This window comes from Neoarius graeffei, chromosome 23 (assembly GCF_027579695.1).
Source record: "Neoarius graeffei isolate fNeoGra1 chromosome 23, fNeoGra1.pri, whole genome shotgun sequence".
In the NCBI taxonomy this organism is placed as follows: domain Eukaryota; kingdom Metazoa; phylum Chordata; class Actinopteri; order Siluriformes; family Ariidae; genus Neoarius; species Neoarius graeffei.
Window position 1 is genome coordinate 20,581,790 of NC_083591.1, and position 24,731 is coordinate 20,606,520.

General features: G+C 45.7%; 1 protein-coding gene across 4 annotated transcripts in view; it reads left to right on the forward strand.

Moving 5' to 3' along the window:
• Window positions 1-24,731, forward strand: part of urb1 (URB1 ribosome biogenesis homolog) — a 430,640-nt gene that overhangs the window by 288,553 nt on the left and 117,356 nt on the right. For all 4 annotated transcript variants that reach the window (XM_060905914.1, XM_060905916.1, XM_060905915.1 and 1 more), the window contains one exon: window positions 4,143-4,405. In XM_060905914.1, the coding sequence (XP_060761897.1) occupies window positions 4,143-4,405 (263 nt within the window). The remainder of the gene's footprint in view (window positions 1-4,142; window positions 4,406-24,731) is intronic.

Genomic DNA, 24,731 nt, shown 5'->3' on the forward strand with positions numbered 1-24,731 from the left:
GGATCACCAATCCCCCTAATTCTGCGCCGACAAATAGTGGAGCAATATCAGAAAGGAGTTCGACAGTGTAAAATTGCAGTGAGTTTGAACATATCATCATCTACAGTGCATATCATCATCATCAAAAGATTCAAAGAATCTCTGTGTGTAAGGGTCAAGGCCGGAAAACCATACTGGGTGCCTGTGATCTTCGGGCCCTTAGACGGCACTGCATCACATACAGGCATGCTTCTGTATTGGAAATCTCTAAATGGGCTCAAGAATATTTCCAGAGAACATTATCTGTGAACAAAATTTACTGTGCCGTTGCCAGCTAAAACTCTATAGTTCAAAGAAGAAGCCATATCTAAACATGATCCAGAAGCGCAGACGTCTTCTCTGGGCCAAGGCTCATTTAAAATGGACTGTGGCAAAGTGGAAAACTGTTCTGTGGTCAGACGAATCAAAATGTGAAGTTCTTTATGGAAATCAGGGACGCCGTGTCATTCGGACTAAAGAGGAGAAGGATGACCCAAGTTGTTAGCGCTCAGTTCAGAAGCCTGCATCTCTGATGGTATGGGATTGCATTAGTGCGTGTGGCATGGGCAGCTTACACATCTGGAAAGACACCATCAATGCTGAAAGGTATATCCAGGTTCTAGAGCAACATATGCTCCCATCCAGACAACGTCTCTTTCAGGGAAGACCTTTCATTTTCCAGCATGACAGTGCCAAACCACATACTGCATCAATTACAGCATCATGGCTGCATAGAATAAGGGTCCGGGTACTGAACTGGCCAGCCTGCAGCCCAGATCTTTCACCCACAGAAAACATTTGGCGCATCATAAAACGGAAGATACGACAAAAAAAGACCTAAGACAGTTGAGCAACTAGAATCCTACATTAGACAAGAATGGGTTAACATTCCTATCCCTAAACTTGAGCAACTTGTCTCCTCAGTCCCCAGACGTTTACAGACTGTTGTAAAGAGAAAAGGGGATGTCTCACAGTGGTAAACATGACCTTGTCCCAACTTTTTTGAGATATGTTGTTGTCATGAAATTTAAAATCACCTAATTTTTCTCTTTAAAGGATACATTTTCTCAGTTTAAACATTTGATATGCCATCTATGTTCTATTCTGAATAAAATATGGAATTTTGAAACTTCCACATCATTGCATTCCGTTTTTATTTACAATTTGTACTTTGTCCCAACTTTTTTGGAATCGGGGTTGGAGAAAGGCAATAGTTATGCATACTGTTCATTAACTTAATGTGAAGACAGTTAACATATAATCGGCAGATTTTAAGTTTTTTTTAAATATTGTGTATATTTTTAGTCTTTTGTATTCTCAATTATTTGCATCTGTACATGTACAACCCCATCAGCTCTGCTGATCAACTTAGCGTGTTAAAATAAAGTTATTCATTCATTCATTCATTCATTATGAGCTGGAAAATTATCCATCTGTTGAGTTCCCCGACATCTCAAACTACCTGGTGCTGCAGACATCGTTCTACACAGACACACAGATAAAAAGCTGAAAGAGCATGGAGGAGTACAACTTTTTATATGTGGCTGGGTTAAAGATCTGGGGATTAGGACACTACAAAATAAGTCTTGTATTGTTTGTTTTTGCCTGGGTAAACAGGAGTTTCTGGGCTTTTTGTCTGCGTCTTTGTGATGGTTAGTAGGATGCTACAAGTTTTGATATCGGGTGTAAACAAACAGCTGCTCGATTCCCAATCCTTCCTGCTCTTCTCTTCTAGCAGGCATCACAGATCCATCTAATGTACCCAGAAACATATTTATTTATAGTGCTGTGTGTGTGTGTGTGTGTGTGTGTGTGTGTGTAGGCACATGCGTGTGTGCTCTGTGTGCGCGCATGCACGGGTTAAATGTAGAGGAGGAATGTGACAAAGGCTTGTTTGTCTTAATTTACCCACAAATGTATTTATTCCATTTAAAAAGTGTTTGGCAAACCAGATACCCAATTTGGGACACAACGACATCCTGAACTATTTAGTATTTGGCTTTAAACTTGAAAAAAATTCGCGGCCCACTAGATGGCGCTTCACGGCCTACTAATGGGCCGCGGCCCAGTGATTTGAAAAACACTGCTCTAAATAATATAAAAGTGTTGGTACAATGCAACAGATTTCAAGAACACCAGAAACTACGGTCTCCAAAATAAGAGTTGAATCATGAGCTCTCTAAATTTGTTCAAAGAAATACCGATTATTGTAACCTTCATGACACTTACATTTATTCCAGGACTGGTGCGTTAGCTCGGTACCTAATCAGTACACAACTATGTATGGTAAAGTTTCAAGTGGAAGTGACACTGGTGATTGATTGATTGTTTGGTAGAGAAGGACATTCTGGGTTACCGGATAAACACCTAAAACGTAGGTTGTTTAATTACTATTCTGCTGTCACATGATTAACTAATTACTTTCACAATTTTGCTGTGCTTATTCATGATTAATTTAAACCTTCTAATGACAATAATGGGTATTGAAATAATAATTAAAGTAAACTTAAGAACAATAATAAGTCTCCTTACTGTTGTAAGTGGCTCCCTAAGTAGCTATGAGTTCACCAAGTCTGTAAGCTGCAGAGACCTGTAAAATGGAAAGTCTTTGTCTTTAAAAAAAAAAAAAGATATCGACACTGTTCCAACTCTGACACATCCAGCCTGAACTGGTGCAGTGCGCTTGTACAATATACAGCTTGTAAATAGATGCACCCATTCTCTCATATTTGTTTTACTGTCATTTTTTCCATACAGAATGAATGGGGCTCACGAATTGAATCGTCCTGCTCGGACACGTCATGCAGCGCGTGTCGCATTCTAAAATCTGTTTTAAATCATGCCACGCTCTTTGTTAACTACAGCTGGTTGTGGGTAAATTAATCTCATTATCTCTAGCCGCTTTATCCTAGGGTAAATTAATGTTAAAAAAAGATTTTAGAGCACCAATTGTCATGTCACGTTGCGAGTGGAGGCATTTTAAACAAAGATCAGAGTGCGCAGCTACACTCGCTCTCTCTCTCACACCTGGGGTTAAGCCTGTATCCCTGAGTAGTGGTGACCAGGACTGATGTGTGTACCAAATTTCATGAGTTTTTTGCCCATGGGAACCACCTGAAAAATGGCTAAGTATTGAATAATAATAAAGAATCTGTACAAAAATGATAGGGTCTTGCACTGCTGGTGCTGCTAGAACCTGAATAAAGAATCTGTATGAAAACAATAGGACCTTGCATCTCTGGTGCTCGGGCCCTAAAAAGTTTGAAACATTTTAGTTTATGTGTAATGAGTCTAAATTTGGGCGGCACGGTGGTGTAGTGGTTAGCGCTGTCGCCTCACAGCAAGAAGGTCCGGGTTCGAGCCCCGTGGCCGGCGAGGGCCTTTCTGTGCGGAGTTTGCATGTTCTCCCCGTGTCCACGTGGGTTTCCTCCGGGTGCTCCGGTTTCCCCCACAGTCCAAAGACATGCAGGTTAGGTTAACTGGTGACTAAATTGACCGTAGGTGTGAATGTGAGTGTGAATGGTTGTCTGTGTCTATGTGTCAGCCCTGTGATGACCTGGCGACTTGTCCAGGGTGTACCCTGCCTTTCGCCCGTAGTCAGCTGGGATAGGCTCCAGCTTGCCTGCGACCCTGTAGAACAGGATAAAGCGGCTACAGATAATGAGATGAGATGAGTCTAAATTTAATATTCACTTTCTTGAATAACTGATGGAAAATATTGAGTTTTTTCACAGTATTATAATTGTTTAGGATGCACTAGTATCTGTTTCTCTGGCCTGCTGTTCAATTCCCCTCTCCTCATCAGTAAAAGTATCAAAAGGGTTTTTCCAAAATCAAGTCAACAAAATTATCAGGGTCTGCCATGTTGCACTAAAAAGGATCTGATGGAAAGTATTGAACTTTTTCATAATATCCCAATTGTTTGACATGCACTCGTAAATCTGCACATATATTAAAATTGCAGTAATGCAGAGATGATTATCCTGGCTGCTGAAGAGCAATAGACGCACGCACACAATTAAATCATGGTTGAAGTAAAGATTTTCCATCATTTACTTTTAGTTTATTTCTTATGTCTTATTTTAAAGCTTTGTGACCATTTACTGTTTTCTGCCTTTCTGCAGGTTTTACTTGTTGTGTTTAGGTTGGTATTCGAGCACCCAGTTTTGCAACAGTGGTTCTTCGCATTGGAGCTGGGAGTGATGCCATCACACTCCCTGGACCCAGAGACGGTGAGGCAGCTCTGTGGTCAAATGACACAGGGTGTGCTCAACTTGCTGATGTCCTGTGTTGAAACCCTTCGAGCCCTCCATGCCCTGGAGGTCATCAGCCCTTACTTGTTAGCCACAGAGCGAGCTTTGCTCATTGAGCTACAACAGAGCAACAGGTAGGCCATCATAATCTTCAGTTACCATATGGTTTCTTTTAATAATGGTAAGTAAATTGGATATGCCTACCAGACATCTGGTACTCCATACAGGTTTAGGGCCAAACATAGTGTTGTATCCATTCCAGACCTGCTGAGCAGTTCTTGACTGCAAACCAGTGACCACTTTTTTTTAATAATCAGATTTGATTTGATTTTAACAACAAATAAACAAACATCAGCAGCAGCAGCAAGAAAAAAAAACTGTCACGAGCCCGAGTTGGAGAAAATAGATACAGAAAGATAAATACAATAAAAAGGGGAGGGGGGAAGAAAAAAAGGGGGGGTGTCTTGTATACCTTACTAGTCGTTTGTCAGATATCCAAGAGACAACATCCATTCAACACATTGACAAGCCACCAACAAACAGAGAAAGATGTTGTTTAAAAAAAAAAAGTTTTAATCAAATGAGCTTTTTCCTTTCTGGATAACATCACCTAGATCTCTGGGCAAGTGTTCTATCAGAGGCCGCCATATAGCCATAAAATTGTTGTTTCCTTTTAACTTGGCACTTAATCTCTCCATTGGTAAGACTCTAAAGATTTCCTTGTACCATTGAGTCGCAGTGGGAGGTTTTTCTTGAATCCAGTTAAATAAAATGCATTTTATGGCCAAAAGCAAAAGTTTATCTAAAAGCTTACTTCTTCATGCATCCAACACTTTACTTTTAGGTGGCAGCCCCAGTAGAAACCAGCCTGGATCTTTACAGATCTTGTGTTTTAATCTTGTGTTTGATTTTATCTCCTTTGTTATACATGACCAAAAGTTAGATATTTTTGGACAATTCCAGAAACAGTGACTACGTTTACATGCACATCCAAATCGAGCTGCTGTCGGTAATCGAGCTGAAGGTCCCAGCAGGGTGCCAGAGAAATCCAATCGTACATGCACACAACTGAAATCGGGCTATTGTGTGAGGTGCATTGTGCACCCGAGCCACAGGTGGCGCAACACGCCCCATCGTGTTGGTACACTTCCGGTTGTCGTCATGAAGAAGAGCTATTCAAGAGTGTAAACAAAGTTATCAGTTCCGTGTTCTCCATTGCGCGTTTTTCTCCCGTCCATGAATTTTAATATATTCAACTCCTTAAGCTGAATGAGCATGAAGTCTGTCTCCTCATTGCTCCAGAAGTGCACGTTTCTGCTTGCCTGTGGCAGTGGGGGCGTGGTCAAGCGCCGGTCTGCGACAGGAGGGCGGAGCCAGGGAAGGTGAGTGGCAGAATCACTACACCTGACGGTAATTAACCTGTGTTTGTGTGTCTTCCCAGTAACCACGCCCTATTTAAGGAGGCAGAGGGAGAGCAGAGGGGACAGCTCATCCCGGGACTAGAACACAGTGGTCTCGTCACTTCCGGAAGTAGCTCGACAACTAGCTCGATAGGGTATACATGCACAAAGTAGCTCGGCAGAAATCGCATAAACTAGGTCGTGTAGCTCGATTCCGAGAAATCAAGTTCGGTTCAATTTCAGCCGAATTAAGGTGTGTACATGGCATTTTGAACTTCGATTTCAGTTGAGCAACGGCAGAAATTCGATTCTCTCTATGTGCATGTAAACGTAGTGAGTGTATATATATGTCCCAGATGTCAGTTTACATTTAAGGCACAGTGGTGATCTACCCAGATATATTTTATTCAGAACATGAGGTGTTCTGTGTCGTCTATGGAATATTCTGTATTACATTTCCTTCAGTTTATTGCTAAGAAACAGAGAATGTATGGCCTGGATGCTCGTCTCCCAAGAATCTTCATGATAAACACTCTGTAAGTCGTCTTCTTATTGCTGAACAAGCTTCCTAATATTGTGCCCAGTATAGCTCTGTAACCCGTCATAGAAGTAAGAGATATGACCTTTAATCGAAAATTGGTTATTAGCTTTTCAAGGGGTCCTGACAAAGTTGCATCCTTATTTGGTTTGACGTTTGTATTGATATAGTGTCGAACTTGAAGATAAGCAAAAAAGTCTTTTTGTGGGACTCCTAATTTGTTTTGAATTTGTGTGAAGGACATAAGCACATTGTCATCTAATAAATCTCCAATCACTCTCCCCTTTCATACCATATATGAAATACAGCACTTTTAATACCTGGAAGGAAGTTTCTATTATTCATGAGTGGTGTCAGATGAGAAATGGAGCCTTTTGTACCTACATATTTGTTCATATCTTGCCAAATTTTGATGGAATTTTGGAGTTTTGGATTGTCCTTTAGTTTAGGTTGGAGTTTTGTTTGATTCGTGAGCTCAGCTAATAATCCAAAGGGTGCACATCCCCATGATTCAGGAGGGTATTCACCAGCTTTCAGATAATGGTGAACCCACTCATGAATAAGTCTACTACGACAGGCCCAATTGTACAATATAATATTTGGAAATGCGAGGCCGCCTCTGTCTTTTGGTAACTGTTGAGTTTTCATACTCAGTCAAGGCTTTTTCCCTTGCCAAATGAATTTTGCAAAATCCCTTTCAATGTCTTTTGCTATCATATTTGGAATATTGCACAATATTGTACAATAAATGGCGCCGCAAGAGTGGCAGCTAGTTGCAGTAGCTCCGAGCGTGTTTGTGTTTTGGTATGTTTTTGTACTTTTTTTTTGTGTGTGTTTCTTTCTGCACTAGTCTCAGTCGGAAGTGTGCACCTAGGGATGTACTACTCGTGAGACTGTGTATTTTTCTCTTTCTCTTTCTGGGGCTACTTAAATCGGCATCAGCGGACCCTTTCAGCCACGGCTCCATTGTTTACACTCGGGAGCAGCTGTTAGCACTGTGCAACACCAAGGTACTCCCTGTGGAAAGACCGGTGATCCCTGCAGAATTAAGGAGAAGGGGATGCAGAGCTGGAATGAAGTGCCGAGAGAAGAAAAGATGGTATAAACCATGCATACCGTCTGTCGTCATGGGAAACATAAGATCTCTCCCTAATAAGATGGATGAGCTAACGGCACTAACCAGGCTGCAGAGGGAGTACTGGGAGTGTAGCCTTATGTGCTTCACAGAGACTTGGCTGAATGAACTCTCACCGGACTCACACATCACTCTGGACGGATTTCAACTCATGAGAGCGGACAGGAAAGCCAAGGAGAACGGTAAGAGGAAAGGAGGGGGTATAGCGATTTGTTTGTGAATGACAGATGGTGTAACCTGGGGCACATCAGGATAAAGAAGCAGTACTGCAGTAAAAACATTGAACTGCTAGTGGTTAGCATTCAGCCATATTACCTCCCGAGGGAATTCTCGCACGTTATTGCGATAACTGTGTACATCCCCCCGGCGGCCGATGCTGCTGCAGCCTGTGAGCTCTTACACACTGCAGTGTCAAAGCTTCAGACATCACATCCCCAGTCCCTGCTACTAATCTCCGGTGACTTCAATCATGCTTCCCTGTCCTCCACTCTCCCAACCTTCACTCAGTATGTGAAATGCCACACCAGAGACAATAGAACTTTGGATTTAATGTATGTGAACACCAAGGACGCATATAGTTCATCACCCCTCCCCTCGCTGGGCTGTTCTGACCACAATCTGGTTCACTTGTCCCCTACATACATACCTATGGTGAATAAACAACCACCCACCAAGAGGTATAAGGAGTTGGTCTGAGGAGACCAGTATGGCACTGAGGGACTGCTTTGACACCACGGACTGGGATGTATTGTGTGAACCTCACGGGGATGACACTGATAGCCTGACAACCTGCATCACGGATTACATTAATTTCTGTGTTGAAAACACTGTGCCAGTCAGGAAGGTACGGTGTTTTCCCAACAATAAACCCTGGGTGACCCCTGAACTAAAAGCCCTATTAAACTAGAAGAGGGTTTTTAAATCTGGCAACAAGGAGGAGATGAGGAGAGTGCAGAGGGAGCTGAAGAGGGGGATAAAGAGAGGCAAGGACAGCTACAGGAGGAAGCTGGAGGAGCGCCTCAAGGGGAGCAACACCGGAGAGGTATGGAGAGGCCTGAAAACCATCTCTGGCCACACAAAAGACAGTGGGAGGGGCCCTATATCTGGGGGCCAGGACTGGGCAAATGAGTTGAATCTCTTTTTCAACAGATTTGACTGTGCCACCCCACCCTCCCCCACTCACCATAGTCCTTACCTGTCTGTGATATCACTCCACCCCCCCCATAATACCTCTGACACCAATAGCTCCCTCCTCACACCACATCACCCCCCTCTGCTCCCTGCCAGACCAATCCACACACTCCACCCCGACCTCACTCTACAGGAGTCACACCTCGGCCACACCCCTCACCTCTCCATAACAGCTGATCAGGTGTTGAAGGAGCTGAGGAGGATCAAGACGAGGAAAGCTGCTGGCCCTGATGGTATCAACTCCAGACTGCTTAAGGACTGTGCAGGTCAGCTCTGTGGGATACTTCTGTATGTTTTCAACCTGAGCCTCAGTCTGGAGAGAGTTCCACTTCTGTGGAAAACATCATGTGTGGTTCCAGTCCCCAAGACTGTGCACCCCAGGGAGCTCAACCACTTTAGACCAGTAGCTTTAACGTTTCACCTGATGAAGATCATGGAGAGGATTGTTCTCTCCCACCTCCGACACCTGGTGAACAGCGAGATGGATCCCCTGCAGTTCACATATTGACCGGGCATTGGTGTGGATGACGCTGTCATTTACCTGCTACACCTGTCACTTTTACACCTGGAGGGCACTGGGGGCACTGTGAGAGTCATGTTCTTTGACTTCTCCAGTGCCTTCAACACAATCCAGCCATCACAGCTTAGGGAAGCTGGAGGGAGCTGCTGTAGACGGCCACCTGGCTGCATGAATCATCGACTATCTCATTAACAAACTGCAGTATGTGAGGCTCCGCGACTGTGTGTCTGATGTGGTAGTCTGCAGCACAGGGGCTCCACAGGGTACAGTGCTCTCTCCTTTCCTCTTTACACTTTACACATCTGACTTCAACTACAACATGGACAGCTGCCACCTCCAGAAGTTCTCAGATGATACAGCCATCGTTGGATGTGTGTCAGAGGGGGATGATCTGGAGTACAGAGAGGTCATCACCAACTTTGTCGCCTGGTGCGAACTGAACCACCTGCGCATCAACGCCAGCAAGACAAAGGAGGTGGTGATGGATTTCAGAAGGATGGCTCCTCAAATTGCACCAGTGAACATCCAGGGTTTGGACATTGAGATCATGGAGGAGTACAAATACCTGGGTGTTCACCTCAACAACAAACTGGACTGAACTAACAACACAGATGTCCTGTACAAGAAGGGCCAAAGTCATCTCCACCTGTTGAGAAGACTGAGGTCTTTTGGTGTGTGCAGGACACTGCTTAGGACTTTTTTTGTCTCTGTGGTGGCATCAGCGATTTTCTACGCTGTGGTTTGCTGGGGCTGTGGAAGTTCAGAGAGGGACAGGAAGAAACTTAATAAATTGGTCAGAAGGGCTGGCTCAGTCTTGGACTGTCCTCTGGACTCCATTGAGGAGGTGGGTGAGAGGAGGATGTTAGCCAAGCTGACATCAATCATGGATAACCCCTCTCACCCCCTACATGAGGCTGTGGGGGCATTAAGCAGCTCCTTTAGTAGTAGACTGCTACACCCATGGTGTAAGGAGGAGAGATACCGCAGGTCATTCATACCTGCTGCTGTCAGACTGTATAACACCCACAACTTGTAATGTAGCACCAATAACCTGTTTGTCGTTATATTTTCACTACTTCACCACTACTGCTTCTGCCATCTCTCATTGATGTAATTATTATGTGCAATAATATAGGCATGTGTGTGTGTGTGTGTGTGTGTATATATATATATATATATATATATATATATATATATATATATATATATATATATATATATGTGTGTATGTGTGTGTAAAAAAAAAAAAAATCCTCCTCCTCACCCCCGGGGGGTGGGGGGGGGGGGTGGTATCCATGTCATCCTCAAGCTCGGGTCCTCTACCAGAGGCCTGGGAGTTTGAGGGTTCTGCGCAGTATCTTCGATGTTCCTAGGACTGTGCTCTTCTGGACTGAGGCTTCAGATGTTGTTCCTGGGATTTGCTGGAGCCACTCTCCCAGTTTGGGGGTTACTGCCCCAAGTGCCCCCACTACCACGGGGACCACGCAACCCTTGACCTTCCACATCCGTTCCAGCTGCTCTTTCAACCCTTGATACTTCTCAAGTTTCTCATGTTCCTTCTTCCTGATGTTGGCGTCAGCTGGGATCGCCACATCTATCACCACCACCCTCTTCTGCTCTTTGTCCATCACCACTATGTCCGGTTGGTTAGCCAGGATCTGTTTGTCAGTCTGGAAGCTGAAGTCCCACAGAACCTTGGCCCTGTTGTTCTCAGCCACCTTCTGTGGTATGGCCCATTGGGACTTGGGTACTTCTATTCCATACTGGTTGCAGATGTTCCTGTATACTATCCCAGCCACTTGGTTGTGCCTCTCCATGTACGCTGATCCAGCTAGCATCTTACACCCTGCTACTATGTGCTGGACTGTTTCAGGGGCTTCTTTGCACAGTCTGCATCTTGGGTCTGATCTACTCTGGTAGATCCTGGCCTCTATGGCTCTTGTGCTTATGGCCTGTTCTTGTGCTGCCATGATTAGTGCCTCTGTGCTGTCTGTCAGTCCTGCATTATCTAGCCACTGGTAGGATTTCTTGATATCAGCCACTTCCTCTATCCGACGGTGGTACATACCATGTAGGGGTTTGTCTCTCCAGGTTGTCTGTTCCTCCTCCTCCTCTGCACTCTCATCAGGGTATATATATATGTATGTATATATATATATGTATGTGTGTATGTGTGTGTGTATATATACACACACACACAGTCTCATCAGGGTATGTGTGTGTATATATATATATATATATATATATATATATATATATATATACACACACACACACACACAGTCTACCGGTACCTGTAATGTGCAGTTTTTCCGAGCCTCACAATAAGGCAATATTTCTATACTTTTTCATGGTAGATAATGCAAATAGCTCTCTGTATTTAATCTTTCGTTTGTCTAATTTTTATTTGTTTTTTGTTATCTGTATGACATTTTCTTGCTACTGTAACGCATGAATTTCCCCAATGTGGGATGAACGGGGGCGTGTCTACGGGGGGGGGGGCAGGGGTGGGCAGTGCCCACCCTGAGATAAGCCTTGCCCACCCTGAGATAAGCCTTGCCCACCCTGATATAAGCCTTGCCCACCCTGATAAATTGGTTGCCCATCCTATAAAAAACACCTGTGAATATCATCACAATATGCGCGATTTTGCTCGGAGGTGGCGTCTTGTGTTCTCCTTTAAATCCATTTTGCACTCTACTGCTTTCTCATTGGCCATTTCGAAAGGGAAGGGGAGGGGGGTGCCCTGCCCACCCTATATATAAAAAGCTGCGTGCGTGCTCGCTCTACGCACATGCGGTAGTAGCAAAGTCAGTGTGTACGACAGTACTGTAGATTCCGAGTTAATAGTTAACAGTAATACATTGCTTACTTTCCCTTCTGATAGTCATGCATAGGTTTCTCATTAAAAAGCAGACACCCTCACCCCCCGTGCCCAGCACTTCCTCCGATACTGAGGACGTTTCTCAGCCCAGCACCTCTGCCCTCAACCAAAGTTGCCTCAACTCGCGCTGCATCTTTGTCGGTGGATGCTAACATCGTACATGTCTCTGTTCCCGTTGACGCTAGCACCTCTGCTACAACAGATATTACTGATAAAGATGCATTGCTCTGCACAAACGTTACAGGCATACAGTCTTCCGTTCCCCTTGATTTAAACACGGATAGCCCATCTCAGCCCATTATAAAAATTTATCCAAAACGCCTTTTTGGCCAAACCTACCAGTCATTTAGTGCAGGCTGGTTTCAGTCACGGCCATGGTTGGAATATTCAGTCTTGCAAGATGTCAGCTTTTGCTTTGCCTGTCACAAATTTAGTTTAAATTCGGACAACATATTCACCAAACGTGGGTACACTAATTGGAAAAAGGCTCTGGAAAAAGATGGTGGCTTTAACAAGCACGCTTCCAGCCTTGTGCACATTAGGGCGATGTCCGCCTGGCAGGAGTGTCAACGCCGTGGAGAGACAGGAGAAAGTATCGTTCACCTTCTCGGTCAAACTCAGATTGAAAAGAACAGATACTATGTGAAAAGTGTAGGTGAAGTCATACAATTCCTCGCAGTAAATGAACTGGCTTTTCGGGGGCACACTCACGGGGCTGAGAATGAGGAAGGGCTTTTAATCCGGCTGTTCGAGTATACACTCCTCAAAGATCAAAAACTGAAGGATATCGCAAAATGCATCCCCGAAAATGCTAAATACACGTCTAACACCATCCAAAACGAGATAATTGAAACTCTGGCAAAAATGGTTCTAAAAGAAATCAAAAGGAAATATGATGAGGCTGACACCCCTGGCATGAGCATCAAGTGTGATGGCACCAGGGACCGCTGTAACATTGAGAACCTGTCAATAATAATTTGGTTTGTCCGGAATTCCATTCCAGAGGAACATTTAATTGGCTTAGTTGAATTGGACCAGCTTAATGCTGAATATATGTGCAATCAAATCCTTTCACATTTGTCTGATCTGGGTTACAGTGCAAATAATTTGGTCTCCCAATGCTATGATGGTGCTTCTGTTATGTCAGGAGTGAGGGGTGGTGTCCAGGCCTTGCTACAGAGCAAAGTTGGCAAAGACATCCCTTATGTCCACTGTTACAATCACCAACTACATCTGGCAGTGGTACATACAATGCAGTCTGAGCCTCTAGCAAAGAAGTTCTTTGACTGGTCTGGTGCAATGAACACATTTTGTCACAGACATTATGTTGTACATAGATATGACACCCCCACACTGAAAAGACTCCTTGAAATCCGATGGACCAGTCATCATGATGTCACAAAATCAATTGTTGACAATGAGGATGCCATCAGGCAGCTTCTGTCTGAGGTAGCAGACAGGAGCAGACACTGCTCCTTTTGACCTCTGTACAGAAGCGTGTGGTCTTCTGACCCAGCTGAACTGCCTGAACTTCTTTGACACTGGTAGATTTCTCCTTCGTGTGCTTGGTGCGCTGAAGCCAGCCAATTCAATTCTCCAGTCACAAACAGTAGATTTATGCACTACAGGAGAGTTGGTGGCAGCCTCACTGAGTACACTGAAGGAGTTACGTTGCGACTCCTTCTGGGAGGAGCATTTCTCTCACTGTGGAAGCACTCCTAATCCACCTAAAAGGAGACGGACAGTTAACTCCCAGCTTGATGGTAGCATTATTTTGTCAAGTATAGGGCATGGTGACTCCAACAACCTAGCAAGTGCTCCTAATCAGGCATTTAAAAGGGCTATGTACAACATTCTTGACAGAGCTATTGTGGAAATGGAGACAAGGTTCTGTCAAAAAAATGTTGACTTAATGAAGGCGACATCATTCCTCCTGCCCAAATCTGTGTCTTTTCTTGACCCCTCTCTCCTACAGCCACTTCAAGTGCTTGCAGGCCAGGAACTTAATGATGTGGGCTTACAAAATGAAATTGCTGTGGCAAAAACACTGTTAGTCAATAATCTAAGCACAGATGCTAACCTCTCTGAAGTGTGCAAATGCATCCAGCAGTACAAGGAGGCCTTCCCCATGCTGCATAAACTGTATGTCACCGCACTCATCATTGGTGTGTCATCAGCAGCATGTGAAAGCTCTTTTTCTACTCTGACTCGCATTCTCACACCTCTCCGAAGAACAATGCTGCATTCAAGGAAGACACATTTAGTCATTCTGGCACATGAAAAACAAATAACAAAGAATTTGGATATGAATGAATTTGTTTTAGAATTTTCCAAATCTAACCGCAGACTAATACTGTAGATATTCCAGGTTATACACTAGAAACTGATCACTTATCTAACTAGACTGAGAGCAATTTTCCACTATTCTTGTTCTCTAGTAGGTATAGTTCTTTAATACACCTATATTGCAGCCTATAAGTTCTGTTTGTATTCATAAAAAAGGGAAAAAAATATTGATATAAAAATGTTCCATTGCTTCTATTAATCACACAAGTCCATGTAATGACAGGTCCTTTCCTTTTATCGCTAGATGCAGATATGGTGCATAATGAAGCCCAACCTTTTTTTCATGTGTCTGTTTTTTTCATGTTTGACCTTTGAATGTTTGTGTGAGTATGGATCTCAACTTACACTACATTCCAAATTATTATGCAAATGACTTTTTTTCACTGATTTTCCTGAAGAGTCAATAGAAATGACAATCGTCCTAATTTTCAAGTCATCAACCGTCAGTGTACAAATCAACTGTTTTTGAACGAACCTTCCAATGCTAACTGTATTTTTTTTAATTAAAAAAAACTAAAAATGGACTGTTCCAAATTATTACGCAAAATAGAGTTTCAAAAGATTTTTGTTCTTGTAAAGAACTAAAAATGGCCATTTGTGAAATTGGAAGCATTAGTAGGTGATAATTACTGGAATCAAAACCTAGTTCAATCAAAACATCTTATAGTTCAAATTGCATTACTGGATTTGTAGCAGATTCAGAGCCCAGTGGGGCTACCCAACTCCCTGGGGTCAAGTAGATGATGATGGTGAGGACGATGATGATAAAAAGTAGCAAATGTCACAAGAGCAATAAACAAAACCTCTTCCAAGCAGTGCAGATTTCCCACCATTATGTTATTTTATCCACTTTGCTTCAACCAATCACCAGCAACTATCATTTAGGAAATCTTTGTCCTATTAATTTGCTCATACCCGTCTGAATGCGCTATTAATCATGGGAAACACGTCTGATCACGAAAATGGGGGACTTATACACACATACATATACACATACACTACAATAAGAAATGTAATTTGTTGCCCCCCCAAATAAACCAAATGCCCACCCAAGCATGACATCCTGGCAACGCCTCTGACGGGGGGGCACATTCAAACAACATGAAAGTGTTCAGGCATCGGACACTGATCTCAAAGTTATCTCGAAGCAGGGGCGGTCCTGGGGGCGGGCCGACCGGGCAGCCGCCTGGGGCGGCATCGCGGGGGGGGCGGCACGAGCGCGGGCGCGAAAAAAAAAACGGTCCCCCCCCCAAAAAAAAAGGTCCCCCCCCAAAAAAAACCCTGAAAAAAAAAAAACAAGACGGGTGGGTGTGTGTGTGAACATTTTGGATGGGGAAGCCCAATAGACCCTTTTCACTGACGTCACCGGAAACCGGAAGTAAACAAACCCTGCGCCATATTGGAAGACCAACAAACTCGTGATTAGGGGGAAATAACGGCAGCGCACAGAATTTAAACCCACGAGGCACTTGATTCATCATAAACCTACAATGGTAAACTTTTGTGCTGTGTTAGGGTGTTCCAACAAAGCTGATGGGAAAGGTGAAAAGAAGTCTTTCTACAGAATACCAGCTGTGATTGAGACACAAGCAAACCAAGGAGCTTTCTGCCAGGAGACAGAGAATAAGTGCATTACTGAGTGTCTCTGAGCAAAGGAGAGCTATTTGCTGTTTATTGGTTGTTTGTAAAAATGTATCAATTGTTGCCCTTCCCACGGGAATCATCGCGGGCTCGAGAGACGAGACCTGACGAGTTAGTTCGTTGGTAGCAGAACAAAATGTCTGGACACAAATCGGGTTTTCAGAAAAGGAAAGAAAATAAACGCAGGGTCGAAAATACAAAAAAGGAGGCAGAAAATGCAAAACGAGTTAAGGTAGGACAAACGGTTACTTTTCTGAGGCAGCCCGCCGTGGCTGCAGACTTTCAGTTGTCATTGAATGGTTACTTTTCTGAGGCAGCCCACCGTGGCTGCCGGCAGGCTTATTTATTATAGCCCTGTGGCAGCGGGGGCGTGGTCAAGCGCCGGTCTGTGACAGGAGGGTGGAGCCAGGGAAGGTGAGTGGCAGAATCGCTTCACCTGACTGTAATTAACCTGTGTTTGTGTGTTTTCCCAGTAACCGCTCCCTATTTAAGGAGGCAGAGAGAGAGGAGAGGGAGCGCAACCCGGGATCAGATGAGTGTGTGTGTGTGTGTGTGAATGAATGAGAGTACTTACACTGAAAAGTTGTAAAAATAAATCGCCTTGTCTGCCTCCAAATGTTGTCCTGCTGTCCTCTGTGCTCCACCCACACTCGATACGCGCTACAGTGGTGCCGAAACCCGGGATTAAGGTGGAGCACCAACACAGCAGCCCCATGGAATCCTCCCCGTTCGCGGACTTGGTCCTCGCCACGGCTCAGCAGAGCCAGCACCAGGCACTTGTCACGCTCCGAAAGGAGCAGGAGCGCCGCTTTGAAGCCCTGGTGCTGGCCCAGCAGGAAGATCGAGAGGCGTTCCGGCATCTCCTCGCGTCAGCGGGGTCCACCAGCGCCCTGGCCGCGGGCCCATCTCCCCTCACCTTGACCAAGATGGGCCCACAGGACGACCCCGAGGCTTTCATCACATTGTTTGAGCAGGTCGCCGACGCCTCGGGGTGGCCGATGGAGCAGCGCGCGGCGCGCCTCCTCCCCCTCCTGACGGGAGAGGCGCAGCTGGCCGCACTACAGTTCCCCGCCGACCGCAGGCTAGCCTACGCCGACCTTCGCAGGGCTGTCCTCCAGCGCGTGGGGCGCACGCCGGAGCAGCAGCGCCAGCGCTTCCGCGCGCTGCGCATGGAGGAAGTCGGCAGCCCGTTCGCGTTCGGCCAGCAGCTCCGGGACGCCTGCTGGCGGTGGCTGAGGGCCGAAGATCGCGACGCCGAGGGAATCATCGACCAGGTGGCGCTGGAACAGTTTATCGCCCGCTTACCAGCTGGAACCGCGGAGTGGGTCCAGTGCCACCGCCCGGCGTCGCTGGATCAGGCCGTAGGACTGGCCGGAGGATCATCTGGCGGCTGTTCCGGCGGCAGGACAGCGGACGACATCATCATCATCTTTCTCCTCTTCTCTCTCTCTTTCTCCCCCCCCCTCCTCCCGTGTCCCGTCCTCGCCCCATAACCCCCACCACGGAGGCGGGGGCCGGCTCCACCTCAGCCGGCCCGCCACACCCATGGTGCCCTCCCGTTTCTCCCTTCTGTGTCTGTCTCTCTCCCCCCCCCCCCCCCCCAGGTGAGTGAGCCCCAGAACACAGCTGCAGAGGGAAGGCCCGGGCCGGTTTGCTGGCGCTGCGGGGAACCAGGCCACCTGCAGCAACAGTGTGCAGCGATGGAAGTGGGGGCGGTGGTGCGGATCCCTGACGCGCCAGAGGCTGCCCTCGATCGGGCTGGAGCGTATCGCGTACCGGTAAGTGTACAAGGGGCTACATATCAGGCGTTGGTGGATTCAGGTTGCAATCAGACCTCGATCCGCCAAAGCCTGGTGCAAGACGAGGCATTGGGGGGAGCACAAGGGGTGAAGGTGTTGTGTGTGCACGGGGATATTCACAGCTGCCCGTTAGTGTCAGTCCACATACATTTCAGAGGGGAAAAATTGATAGTGAAGGCGGCGGTTAATCCTCGCCTTACCCACTCTTTGATCTTGGGGACTGATTGGCCGGGATTTCGGGGTTTAATGGCACTCCTAGTAAAGAGTGGGTCCTGCCGGTTAACAGGGGAAGGTGCCGGTGTCGCTTTGGCTGGAGCTGCGGTCGCAGAGCTGTCTACGTCATCTCTGCGACAGAGTGAGGAGCCACCGGCCCCTCCTCTTTCTATTGGGGAATCCCTCGCGGATTTCCCACTGGAACAATCGCGAGACGAGACTCTACGACACGCGTTTGACCAAGTGAGAGTAATCGATGGTCAGATGCTCCAGCTGGGCGCCACCCCGTCCATTTTTCCATTTTGAAGGATAGGTTATACCGAGTGACACAGGACACTCAGACGAAAGAGCGAGTCACCCAGTTGTTAATTCCAAAGAGCCGCCGGGAATTGGTATTTCAGGCGGCTCACTTTAATCCCATGGCTGGACACCTCGGGCAGGATAAGACACTAGCCCGGATAATGGCCCGATTCTATTGGCCAGGGATTCGTGGCAACGTCCATAAGTGGTGTACGGCGTGCCGCGAATGCCAGTTAGTAAATCCAGCGGCCATTCCAAAAGCGCCCTTGCGCCCCCTACCATTAATCGAGACCCCGTTCGAAAGAATTGGGATGGATCTCGTCGGACCATTAGATCGGTCAACACGAGGGTACCGCTTTATATTGGTTCTGGTAGACTATGCAACGCAATACCCGGAAGCGGTGCCTCTTCGCAATATCTCAGCACGCAGTATTGCGGAGGCCCTCTTCCACGTCATCTCCCGGGTTGGAATCCCGAAAGAGATTCTGACTGACCAAGGCACCTCGTTTATGTCACGAACACTGAGCGAACTGTATGGGCTACTGGGTATTAAGCCGATCCGCACCAGCGTTTATCACCCACAGACGGACGGTTTAGTTGAACGGTTCAATCGCACCCTCAAGAATATTATCAAAAAATTCGTAAGTGAGGACGCACGTAACTGGGATAAGTGGCTCGAACCCTTGTTGTTTGCAGTGCGAGAGGTCCCCCAAGCCTCCACGGGGTTCTCCCCGTTTGAATTATTATATGGGCGTAAGCCGCGCGGCATCTTAGATGTACTGCGGGAAAATTGGGAAGAGGGACCTTCACTGAGCAAAAACGAAATTCAGTACGTTATGGATCTGCGCGCAAAACTCCACACGCTCACCCACCTAACTCAGGAGAATTTGCGGCAGGCCCAGGAACGGCAAACCCGCCTGTACAACAAGGGCACGCGCCTTAGAGAGTTCACTCCGGGAGATAAGGTACTCGTCCTGTTGCCCACATTGAGCTCTAAATTAATCGCCAGGTGGCGAGGACCCTTTGAGGTCACACGGCGAGTCGGGGACGTCGACTATGAGGTTAGGTGAACGGACAGGGAGGGGGCACTACAGATCTACCACCTCAATCTGCTGAAACTCTGGAACGAGGAGGTCCCCGTGGTGTTGGTAGTTCCGGAGAAGGCGGAGCTGGGGCCGGAGGTTCAAAAAGGGTCATTGGCATCACGTACCTCTCCGGTCCCCTGTGGAGACCACCTCTCCCCGACCCAACTCACGGAGGTCGCCCAGTTGCAGGCCGAGTTTTCGGATGTGTTCTCGCCCCTGCCCGGTCGCACTAACCTCATAGAACACCACATAGAGACGCCCCCGGGGGTGGTAGTGCGTAGCCGCCCTTATAGACTACCCGAACACAAAAAAAAGGTGGTTCGGGAAGAACTTCAGGCCATGCTCGAAATGGGAATTGTCGAGGAGTCCCACAGTGACTGGAGCAGCCCGGTGGTCTTGGTTCCCAAGGCCGACGGCTCGGTCCGGTTCTGTGTGGACTATAGAAAAGTCAACGCAGTGTCTAAATTCGACGCGTACCCAATGCCTCGTATTGATGAGCTGCTCGATCAACTAGGCACGGCTCGCTTTTACTCGACACTGGATTTGACGAAGGGATATTGGCAGATCCCCTTGACTCCATTATCCCGGGAAAAAACGGCCTTTTCCACACCGTTCGGCTTACACCAGTTCGTCACACTTCCGTTTGGGCTGTTTGGGGCGCCCGCTATGTTTCAGCGGCTGATGGACCGGGTCCTCCGGCCCCACGCCACCTATGCGGCCGCTTACCTAGACGATATCATCATTTATAGTAATGATTGGCAGCGGCACCTACAACACCTGAGGGCCGTCCTTAGGTCGCTGAGGCGGGCGGGACTCACTGCCAGCCCGAAGAAGTGTGCGATTGGGTGGGTGGAAGTACGGTATCTGGGCTTCCATTTGGGCAACGGGCAGGTGCGTCCCCAAATTAATAAGACAGCAGCGATTGCGGCCTGCCCAAGACCAAAAAGGGGGTGAGACAGTTCCTGGGGCTGGCTGGCTACTATCGTAGGTTTATACCTAATTATTTGGACGTCACCAGCCCGCTGACTGACCTCACTAAAAAGGGGGCGCCATATCCGGTCCAGTGGACGGAGCAGTGCCAGCGGGCTTCCTCTGAGGTAAAGGCTGCACTGTGTGGGGGGCCACTTTTACACTCCCCTGACTTCTCTCTCCCTTTTTTGTTGCAGACCGATGCGTCGGACAGAGGGCTGGGGGCCGTTTTGTCCCAGCAGGTGGAGGGGGAGGACCGCCCAGTCTTGTACATCAGCCGGAAGCTGTCAGTGCGTGAGGGGCGATACAGCACAATTGAGAAGGAGTGCCTGGCGATCAAGTGGGCGGTCCTCGCCCTCCGTTACTACCTGCTGGGGCGCTCTTTCACCCTCTGTTCGGACCACGCGCCCCTCCAGTGGCTCCACCGCATGAAGGATGCCAACGCGCGGATCACCCGTTGGTATCTGGCACTCCAACCCTTCAACTTCAAGGTGGTCCACAGGCCGGGGGCGCAGATGGTCGTGGCGGACTTCCTCTCCCGTCAAGGGGGGGGAGTCGGCTGCGGGCCGGACGGGCGCCCGGCCTGAGTCGGGCGGTGGGGGTATGTGGCAGCGGGGGCATGGTCAAGCGCCGGTCTGTGACAGGAGGGTGGAGCCAGGGAAGGTGAGTGGCAGAATCGCTTCACCTGACTGTAATTAACCTGTGTTTGTGTGTTTTCCCAGTAACCGCTCCCTATTTAAGGAGGCAGAGGCGCAACCCGGGATCAGACGTGTGTGTGTGTGTGTGAATGAATGAGAGTACTTGCACTGAAAAGTTGTAAAAATAAATCGCCTTGTCTGCCTCCAAACGTTGTCCTGCCGTCGTCTGTGCTCTACCCACACTCGATACGCGCTACAAGCCCATTTAGTTAAAATAGTTGATATAAAATGTTTATAGTTATAGTTATGTGATGGTTGTCCTGATTTAGACTGGGTTTTTTTTGGGGGGGGGGGGGGGTTTGCACGATGTTGCACCCGGGTCCAGATTAGGGCAGAACCACCCCTGGCTACATTTCAGGTGTAGTTTGTTTTATGAATGTATGTACTTGCATAGATGTGTACTTGGTCTTCCAATATGGCGCTTAACAAAATCTCGCGGTGCGGTGATGTCATGCGGTAGCCCTCGATACCAAAGTTGCGCAGGTGACGTCATCTGTGTGTGTGTGTGTGTGCGCCTAACTTGTCGTAGCCCCATAATATGCGCAATCCCGCCAGCGGAACGTTGTACTAGTCATCAAAAAGACTTTACTACCATAGTACTACACTACTATGACATTACACAGAGTCTTAAGTAATACATTACGACTTGATCATTGCCATTCTGGTAACAGCAAATTTATAATGGGCCGTGTCCGCAACGTACAACACACGACGAGAAATGTTTAAACGACCATGTAAAGCTGTTAACATTCTGTTGGCTAATACAGAGCCCAATGCGGGGCGGCATGAGCGCGGGCGCGAAAAAAAAAAAAAAGGTCCCAAAAAAAAAAGGTCCCCCAAAAAAACCCCCGAAAAAAACAAAAAGACGGGCGGGGGGGGCGCCAGCAGGGGGTTTCGCCCGGGGAGTAAATCACTCTAGGATCGCCACTGTCTCGAAGCAATGAAAGTACTAAGAACGAGTACTCATCACTCAGAACAGCAGACATAAAAACATCTGTCCAAAACAAAAAACGAACCGTCCTCAAGGGGGGTGCAAAGCAAAGGGCTCCCCGGAGCTAGGAGGAAACAACGCATCAATTTTTATATATCAATTTTTTATATATATATATATATATATATATATATATATATATATATATATATATAATGTATGTGTGTGTGTGTGTGTGTGTGTATATATATATATTTATATATATATATTTATAATGTGTGTATATGTATGAGTCATTCCATGCCAAATCAACAAATATCTGACAAATTTATGCTCGACCATCTCAGATTTCAATGAAATTTGGAGGGCTCAGAGATACTATTAAAAGAAGTTAATCCCCAAAATTTGAGCTTCCTATCTCCAATGGTTTCAGAGATACAGGCATTTGAATTTTTCGATTTTTTTGCATTTTGCTCAAAACATGCATATTTCAAAGTGTAATATAATCTTTATTATGCAAGATAGAAACCTAAAATTTTGCACAGAGAGACTCGATGTCTTGTACTACAAGCTTCAACTTAGAATTTCAATGGTCATTGTATATTAGATGGTGATTTTAACAAGGAAATTAAAAAGACAAATTTGCATTTTTTGCATTTTTAACTCATTCTGGAAGCTTGCCTGTGGCAGTAATGCTTAAGCTAAGAATGTTATTCAAATCTACACAGAAATATCTACCAATTTCAGTTTTACCAAGTCTCCACTATTCCTAGTTTGTCTGTAATAGGGTTTTGAAATTCGCCGATTTCTAAAACATGCCATTTTCAGTAGTAAGAAATCCAATGTGGGATAGCAGTTAGGAACTTTGTAAATTTTTTTCAGTAATCCCCAAGACCCATATTTTATATTTCCAAATTTTTGTTCTGTGTCTCTCAAGTATTTTTAAACTACAGGGGTTTAAAAAAATCCATTTTCACCAAATTCGAATTTTTGATATATTTTCATATAACTGATATTTGAGGGTTAATAAATGCTTCAATAAGGCTCAAGTAGGTTAGGAGACATGTTTCTTCCTCAATTTTAAATAAAATTTCAATTAATGCTCAGTATTAATTATTTATAAATTGATTTTAATCTAAGACTGTAACATTAGCAATCAATGACCAGCTATTGTGTACCAGTCAACAGCCAGCCTTATCAATATCAACACAGCACAATAGGTGACCTTTGATACCAGAACAGGTGGCTCATATCTTATAGTTTGAGTCTGTAAACTGCATACTTGTTCAGATAACATTATATTGCTTGGATTATATTAAATACATTGTAATACAGAGCACTGAGAAAATTTACCAATGTTATTAACTGAATGTGTTTCTTTGCAAGGATTGGATATTTTGAATAGTTGACTAGGGAATTTAATTGTAGTTGCTTTCAATTTGAGATCAGTATAAATGAGTTTGTTCTTAGACATCTAGAAATGGCTGAACTTCCTCCCTGTTCTATAGGAATTGGTCTAAAGAAAGATTCTGAGTGCCATAAACTAACATACAGCAGAAATTGTAAGTTAAATACACTCTCTCAGTATAGTTTGGAGCAAATTTCATTAATTAAACAGAGAACTGAACTTGAGAACATTTCAAGCACAGAAACATTTCAAGCAAGAACATTTAGCCGTAATTATATCCAATTTACTGGAGAGCGTAGACATCATCTCCTCCACGATATCTGCCACCTTAGTGTAAGCTCTGTTGCAATAGCAGCGACATTAATTGGAAGGCCCACGTTAGCATCTGGGGTATCTCCATTTTTGTTAGCAGCCTTGCTAGCTGCTTGTCCGCGACCCGTTTTCTAAGTTCTATGCTTTTCGGTACCGTCCGTCGACATTTCTATACTGGATACACTTATCAGCTCTTCACCGTATTTTCAGCTAAAAATGGCTGTGAATATACCTTTTTAAAGTAACTTTTTAGAAAGTTTGGTCGGGAGCTGTTTGGCCTCGTTCCTCTCAGTGTGGCATCATAACCGGAAGCTGTGACCTTTTTTTTTTTTTTTTTTAAACAGCTGATCTCTGCCAAAACAGATTGAGAGCCAGCCCAGGTCCATCAATATTGCCAAACTGTTGCAGGTCCACATGTTATTTTAATAGATTTAATTCAGAGGTAGTACACACACAAGACCTATTTTTTGATAATTAAATTTTTAAACAACTGTTAGAAATTTTTAATAAGTTTCAAGCTGCTGTTAAACTGTTAATTCACTCAGTTGTCTGATGCATGGGTCAATTCCTTTTGTCTGCTTGAGCATGTTGCGTACATTACACTTTTGTGTGTGTGTTTTCATGTGGGGAAGCCATGGCCTAATGGTTATAGAAGCAGCTTTGGGATCAAAAGGTTGACGGTTTTATTCCCTGGACCAGCAGGAATGGCTGAAGTGCCCTTGAGCAAGGCACCTAACCCCAGGCTGCTCTGGGTATGTTGTACATCACTCTGGAGAAGAGCATCTGCTAAATGCCTGTAATGTAGTTACAGGGATGGTCAAAATAATTGAATCATTAGTTAGGCCACAGAGAAAGTAAAAGGCCCAGTCTCTTGTTTTGGTTCCCTGGAGATCTATAGCAGACTGCAAATTACACAACTTTTGAAAATCTCAATCACTGACCCTTTCCCCACTAGTCAGACAGAATTGAAGAAACCTTTTGGATGAGAGGTGAAACGTCTTCAAGAATTTCAAGCAAGTCTAGTTGTCTTCTTTAGCACCTACAGTTTACTATGACCTGGATGACTGAGAATATTCACAGACATTTTTTC